This window comes from Mesitornis unicolor, unplaced genomic scaffold, assembly GCF_000695765.1.
Source record: "Mesitornis unicolor isolate BGI_N332 unplaced genomic scaffold, ASM69576v1 scaffold24959, whole genome shotgun sequence".
NCBI lineage: Eukaryota > Metazoa > Chordata > Aves > Mesitornithiformes > Mesitornithidae > Mesitornis > Mesitornis unicolor.
In genome coordinates this window covers 1,620-8,930 of record NW_010208404.1, presented here as the reverse complement: position 1 = coordinate 8,930, position 7,311 = coordinate 1,620, and the positions used below count along the sequence as shown (strand labels likewise).

Genomic DNA, 7,311 nt, shown 5'->3' with positions numbered 1-7,311 from the left:
TCCAACCGAGCCATTCTGTGATTCTGTACCTGCGCAGATGAAGCTCTGCGAGTCCAGGCCCTTCTCCACGGGGATGGCCACCAGGTATTGCAGCAGGAAGCCGTTTTCCTTCACGATGTTCTTCAGGACCACCTGGGAGTGCCCGTCCAAGCCGCCCCCCAGCGTCAGCGCCTCCTCCGCGCTCTCCAGGTAGGACATGAGCACCGCTCGCACCAGCTCCCGGCCCCCACCACGAGGCCGCCTCTTGGGCGCTCTCCGCCTGCAGCTTCAGGACGGCTTTGGAGGTGATCACCTTGAAGAAGGCTGGTCCGCCCAGGCTGGTGTCTGGGAGGATGTCCTGGATGGTCTCTATGCCGTAGCTGTTGCTTAAAATTTTATCCTTGTTTCGGATTTTAAAGCACTTTAAAGTTTCTAAGGAGAGGGAAAAAACGAAGGGGACCCAGGTTTTGTCTATGTCCACGTACAGAACGGCCTCTTTTATCGCATCCGGCTCGGGTTCGTGAATTGGGGTCCAGTCAAAGCTGCTTGCAGGCACGTCGCTGTACTGCAGGAGAGCGGCGGAGTCGCCGTGGACGGGGTGGCCTTCGCCGCCGTCTTCTGGATACTCCAGCGTCTCCCACTCCTCCTCCTCCAGCTGGGGCCGGCACTTGCGCAGCGCCTCGCGGATCCTGTCCAGCCAGTCCTCGGCCTCGTCGCGAGAAGGAGCTCGGAGGTACAGCTTCTTCCCCAGGAAAACCAGCTCGAAGCGGCCGTCCGAGTGCGTCAGCGCCAGCGACTCGCAGCGCAGCAGGGAATGGCTCTCGACACAGATGCGGTCCTCGTGGTCCAGGAAGAGCCGCAGCTCCAGCGGCGACAGCTCGCAGGAAAACTCCTTCCATATCCCCATGGCTCCTCTCCGCTCCAGGCTGCCCAGCTTCAGGAGCCCTCGGAACGGGTTGGAAAGACCTGGGGGAGAAGCAGAGGGATTGGTTTAACCAAAAAAGTAGAGAAAGCAAAGCCAACGGGTGGCTCACAGTGAGGAATCAGAAGCATCGTGGCTTTGAGCCGGTGCTGGTGGAGCGTGGGATGGGGCAGGAGTTTATAGGACCTTGGTTTCCATCCACATTTGGGTCTGGAAGCTGAGAATGAGTGGGAGAGCATAAAGGAAACGTGTCCTGCAGAGCAGAGACATGGGGACACAGACACCCACGTACCTCCTCTCCTCCTAAAACGCATCCCTCCAGAGCTATCGTGGGCTCAGCAGCGCCAGGGGAAGCTGCCCCGCTGCCTCCTGGAGCTTTGAGTGCTGCCAGCAGCTCCCCAATGGCAAACTGTGCTTCCCACACTGCCCCCCACCCAAAACTGCCCCCTTAGCCCCTCAACACCGCCCAGCACAGAGAGAGGAGGGCAGCACGTACCCATCTGCCTGCGGTGCACAACGCTGAAGCCTTTCTGTTCCCGCTCGGGCGAGGTTTTGGGCTTCTCGCTCTGCGAGGACGGCACCGACAGCCGCTCCAGGTCAAGGGCGCTGATCAGCCCCGGGGCCGGGCCCTCGCCAGCCCCCTCTGGCCCAAAGCCGTTGATTTCGGCTGCGCTCTCGCCGCTGTCTCCCAGAGAAGGTCTGTAGAAATCATCTTCTGAGATCCAGCTCTTTCTTTTCTGTTTAAAATGATAACAAACACATATATTATTGAATTTGTTGAGCGCCCTGTGCCCCTCCAACACACCCAGTGACCCCTCCGTGTCCACGGGGGCTGCTCCCATGCAGAGCGGATCCCACGCAGTGATGCTCCATTCCCTCGTGGATGGCTCCCCTGCTCCCTCCCATCAGGGAACGCTCCGTGGGACTGTGTTGGCAGCCAGCAAATACTGGGATTATACACTGGTGAGATTATAAAGTCCAAAATGGGTCAGTTCTCTGCCCCTAAAATCACTGAGGGGCTTGGAGAGCACCTTCCCTGCAAGGTGTTTGGTCTGTGAAGTGTTTCTGACAGAGGCTGAGAAGCCAGCGCTGCCGTGGAAGGGTTTGAGGTTGCTTGGAGCAGTGAATACATCCTTGTTCCAGGAAGGATACGGATGAAGAGAGGTACAGAGATGATGTCTAGCATGAAAGGGAAAGCAGAGACCTGCATCTTGCAAGCGGATGCTACAAACACCAGGCCTGACCAGTGCAGAGGAAGGAAAGCTCTGTCTCTGGATGCCAGGAGGGCATGAGAACCACAAGCAGAAGAAAGCTCATTAAACTGAAGGAAAACACGGCTGTTGACTTCTCTGGGTGTCTTTGCTACAAGAGCGAAGCAAGGTTTTGGGACAAGGTCCCCAGACAAACACCAGGAGCAAAACCCGACCCAGCTCAGTGCTGCGGGAAAAGGGAGCAGCTTCCCCACACCCAAGGCATCCCTCCCAGGGCTGCATCGCACCGGGAATGGCCTCTCCACCACCCTGCCCTGCCTTCCAACAGCTTTTCATCCTGAGTAATGAACCAAACGACAGCAGAAGGTCCCATCATCGCCCCGCAGCGAGGATCACGAGTGGTTTGCGGTGCAGCTCCCAACGTATAGACGGGCTCGGCTGACTCCAGGAGCAGGAACGCAGGTTGCTCCGTGAGTCATGCGAAAGCAAGGGGGGAATTTCCTGTTGACGGCCGTATGTTATACATAGATTAGGTCAAACTGGCCCGAAGCCACGAGGAAGCAGCGGAAATGGGAGAACTGGGAGCTGAAAGGAGCAGGGAGCAAACAGAGAAACCGTTGAGGGGGGTATGAGGTGTATCCTAACCTCACCAGCATGGGAATGATGGGAACCAGGATGGAGACGATGGGAACCAGGACGGAAATGACAGGAGCCAGGACGGAAAACAGAAAAGTCAGCAACAAATCAGGCAGAGGACAGGGCTGTTGAAAGAGTCTCCTAAAAGCAAAAGCAAGTGGATCATCTTGTCGGCAACAGGGGAAATCCGCCGCTGGTTAAGCTGGCCTAAGCACCAAGGAATGCTATCCTGCTCCGGGAACAGATGCGCTGTGTGAGTATTTTCCCACTGGAAAGCTGTAATCTGCTTCCCATCCAGTCAACCCTTTTCCCTCCTCTTATGGGGACCATAACCAGAGAAAAGTCCCCGTGAGCAGCTCGACTCTTAGGCTGTTTTATCAGCTTGCATGCAGCCGATGGCCAGATCTGTGCAAGAGCTCATCACTCTCCAGACACCGTTAACAACCCCAAACCTTCCTGCTGCAGCCGCTCTTGGTGAGGCAGGCTTGCCAAAGCTTCCGTGCCTCTTTTACCAGGGAATATTGACTTGGATGCAGTTTCTTCCCAGGGTGGCTGCATGGACACAGCTCCATGGGGTCCAGGAAGATGCTGATGGAGCGGGGAGCATCACTTACACCCAACTTGCTGCTGGCAGATTCAAAGCAGCACGGAATGTGAGAGTTAAGAGAAACGGGTGCCTACTCAGAAGCTGTCACCAGTTTCATTTTCTTTTTCACAGAATCCCAGACCGTTAGGGATTTGAAGGGACCTCCAAAGCTCATCCAGTCCAATCCCCCTGCCGGAGCAGGAACACCCAGATGAGGTTACACAGGAAGGCGTCCAGGCGGGTTTTGAATGTCTGCAGAGAAGGAGACTCCACAACCTCTCTGGGCAGCCTGGGCCAGGGCTCTGTCACCCTCACTGAGAAGAAGTTTCTTCTCCAATTAAAGTGGAACCTCCTGTGTTCCAGTTTGTGTCCATGTTTTCCATGGTCAGGAAGCACAAAGTCAAGGACACGGATGGCAAGTGAGCTGTAACACCTACCGGACAACCCAGCAGCGGAGAGAGGAGGTACTGGGCCGTCGGGCTGCGGACGGCCTGGCTCGCCTCGCTGCTGCTGACCACGATGCTTCTGCCCGTCTCTCCTCCGCTCGGATCTCCACACCGTGAGGCTGAAACGCCGGCCGTGCCGTTGGCTTGCGGTGCTGCATCTCCATCCCCACCGCTGGCGGTTACCGTGCTGCTTGTCCCAGAGGAGCGTGGGCCGTTGGTGTGGGGTGATGGCTCTGGGGGGCCATTGATGTGAGGGGACGGTGCTGGGGGGACAGGCAATGCAGGCAGGGGGCAGGCGGGTGGCTGTGGGGAGCAGCCCAGCACGCTGGGGACCTGCCCTCCCTGCGGGGCTTCCGGGCTTGGCTTGGCTTTGCTGAACTCGGACAACACCCTGGAAAGAGGAGAGTGACCGGTTTGAATGCAGCTACATTAGGCAGAATCTGTTAAAACCCCCAGTTATTGCAATTCATAACCATTTAACAAAGGGCTCAGCATCACTGCTCGACTCCTGTGGGCTGGCAGCACCGTATGGCTGCAAAAACCCCTGTGGCACCAGTCCTGCTAACAGAAAAATGTGATTTGTGCCCTCAGAGCTGCAGTCGACCCCACTGAGGCACGGACTGTGCTTGCAAAGGCTCCATTTCCTACCTACACTTGTTAATGGGGTTTAATTCCCTGCTGATGGACACCTTGTGAGGGAGGGCGAGCGCTGGGTGCTCCACGTACGGCTCCTGGACACTCATCCAGCCATGCGCCATGTGCCAAATTTCAAGTGTTTTCGTAACAGTTAATGAGCAATTACCAGCGGGGCCCGGCCAGCCCAGACGCTGTTCCCATGGCCCTGTGCTTTGCCACCGGTGAAGTCAAATTAAAGCAGCCCAAGATTAGAATTCAAAAGGACGCCTTTCCATCACGGGTTTAATCCAATTAAGGCAGGTTCTTCCAGGATCACCATCAGATGCAAAACCCTACAAGTAGGTAAGGATGGGGAGGAACAGACCGCAGCCCTAAGCCCTATTGAAGACCCTTATTGGGAAGGGGGCGCCTTGGCCACCCCGCACCCCCAGGCCAGGCTCCTCCAGACCCAGGCTTTCAAGGTGGCAAGGGAAAAATGTTTGCTGATTACTCAGAGCTTACATAACCCGCTGGAAATCTTTTGTGTTTGGCAGAAACAAATCACGAGGACGACAAACCAGCAACCTCCCTCCTCCAAATTATCTGCCCGAGCTGCACATGACATGACAACCCTTTCCTGCCACCGGACCCATTTCTTCCTCCCCGCAGAAAGCCCCGGAGCATCCCCCAGCGTCCGCCCGCGTGGGGAGCTGTGACATTCCTGAGAGCGGGGAGCAGCATTTTTCTGACGTTTCAGCCCCGTAAAGAGGACAGACACGCGCTTCAGTGGTCGGGAGCTCATTTGCTGTGGCAGCAGGGTCCCAGCAAGCTGTGCTGAGTGGCTTTTTTTCCACCTTTCAGGCTCTTTCCAGGAGGAAAACCCAAAACTTGTTAAAGAAAAAGAAGGGAAAATAATTTGCTGCTTAAAGCCCAGCCCAGGGTTAAAAATCCAATGGGAGAGGAGATCTGGGAAAGGACTCACTCTCGCAGCGACCTGTCCAGGTCCTCGGTGGTGGCCGTCCCCAGGTCGGAGTCGCAGGGGCTGCGGGAGCAGTGGGGCGGGAGGACGCTGTCGGAGCCCAGGCTGGAGGAGAGCTGGGACGAGCTGGTGGTGTTCAGGCTCAGCGAGGACGACGTGAGCTTGGTTTTGCTGCTGGCTTTGCTGATGGGCAGGACGGAGGCTTGAATCTCGATCTCGTCCGACCCCGATGACTGGGAGATCGAACCCAGCGATGCTTTTCTGCGGGGTTCGGATGTCGAGGACGCGAGGGGCTCCAGCAGCTCCGAAACGGGACACAAACCCGACAGGGACAGAGGGGTGATGGTCCACTCGTTCAAAACCGCCGATTTATAGGACAGCTCGAAGGTTAAGGACGATAAACCCTGCAAGTAGCTCAGGAGAAACTCGCACTCTTCGGCATCCAGGAGCAGAGCGGTGGTCTGGTAGTATTCGGGCAGCCGGGACCTCTCCCGCAGCAGCAGGTTCAGGTAACACTCCACGAGGCCATCGTTCAAAGCCAGCCTCAGCCAGGCGCGGCAGCGGCCGACGTCCGTGTTGATGAAGATGAGTTGTTCCAGCTCCGAGACGATATTTCTGGGGAAAGGGGGGAAAAAAGAGCAGAATAAGACGCGAGTGGCACCGTTTTCGGTCCATCACGGGGTGCAGGAGGGGCAGATTCTCCATCAGGAACTGCCCAACCTGCTCTGCTGAGGGGAATTTAGGAGCTGGGTCAAAAAAAGGCGGTGGTAAAAGCTTTTCTCCATGGTTTCCCATAGAGAAAAAAGAGCTCCTGGACTCCCCAAAGCTAAATATATCAGTAATGACCCCAGGCATCCCTGGGGTGACTCTGGGGGCTGCTCCTGTCTCTGGCTGCAGGGATCTCCCATGCATCGCTCGCCCTGGACCAAGGATGCAGAGGGGGGAATCCTCCCTGTCCCTGCATGGTGGTGGGACATGCTCTGGCTGGATGCTCCTTGGTGACTGAATCCCAGCTTAAAGTTTAAAATCAGCCAAAACGCAGTGAAAACTGCTGCAGCAGCCCCCCAAAACAGCCTGGTTCAGCTGGAGCTCCTCAAGAAATCTCAGTATCCTGACTTCAAGCGTTCTCCCCCAAAATCCAACAGCGACACCACGCTCCCTAATCCTCCCCAGCCCCAGCTCACGGCAGCGCTGCAGATGCTACAGAAAACAGAGCAAAAGTTTTCTAAGTTTGCTTTTTAATCTGTCTCTCAAGAAAGAAGAAACAAAACCTTCAAAGGGCACCAAAATATCCCCCCGTAGCCTGAGAAAAAGTTATTTTCATCCGCTCTTTCATCATTTAAGAGTTGGCGATGGAGCTGGATGAGGTTTTCCAAACCGTGTGTGTGTGTGCGGGCTCAGAAAAACCCCAGCAAATAACAACGGTTACCCAGGCGAGACCTCCTCAAAGCTCAGGGCGCCGCTGGTCACCCCTGTTAGGATTTGGGGAAGTGGAAGCCAACCATTGCCAGGTCAGCAGAGACACCAGAGCCCGCACTGTGCAGCCGTAGCCCACCGCTGCCATACGCTGGTGCAGTCACAAGCACCCAAAACTAAATAAGTAATGGGTGTGCCCTAAGCTGGCAGCTGCTTTCATTCCTTAACTGTTTGGGGACACGGGCTCACGCCTAAATGGCATTTTAGCAGCACCGGGTGCCCAGCCCTGCATCGCTTGGGGCTTTGCTCTCCTCCCTGCGTGTCCCAGCACTCCCGGGCAGCCCCAGACACCCTGCAAAGCACCTCTGCCTCCAACTGAAGGAACGAACCCCTCAGGATGTGTCTTTCCATCCGCCTGTTCGCCGTTCCCTGAATTTTGTGCCTCTCGCATCAAAGGGAGGGGTTAAACCTGAGCGTGCAAACACCGTTCGGCAGCGCCGGGCACTCACCGGTGGGGGCTG

General features: G+C 56.4%; 1 protein-coding gene across 1 annotated transcript in view; it reads right to left on the bottom strand.

Moving 5' to 3' along the window:
- Positions 1-29: 29 nt before the first annotated feature.
- The window catches only part of LOC104546972 (pleckstrin homology domain-containing family M member 1-like), a gene marked incomplete at both ends in the record, with an annotated part of 7,516 nt that continues 234 nt past the window's right edge, over positions 30-7,311 (bottom strand). Inside the window, 5 exon segments of the mRNA XM_010192503.1 lie at positions 30-228; positions 230-945; positions 1,398-1,638; positions 3,772-4,171; positions 5,378-5,989. Coding sequence (XP_010190805.1) covers positions 30-228; positions 230-945; positions 1,398-1,638; positions 3,772-4,171; positions 5,378-5,989 — 2,168 coding nt within the window.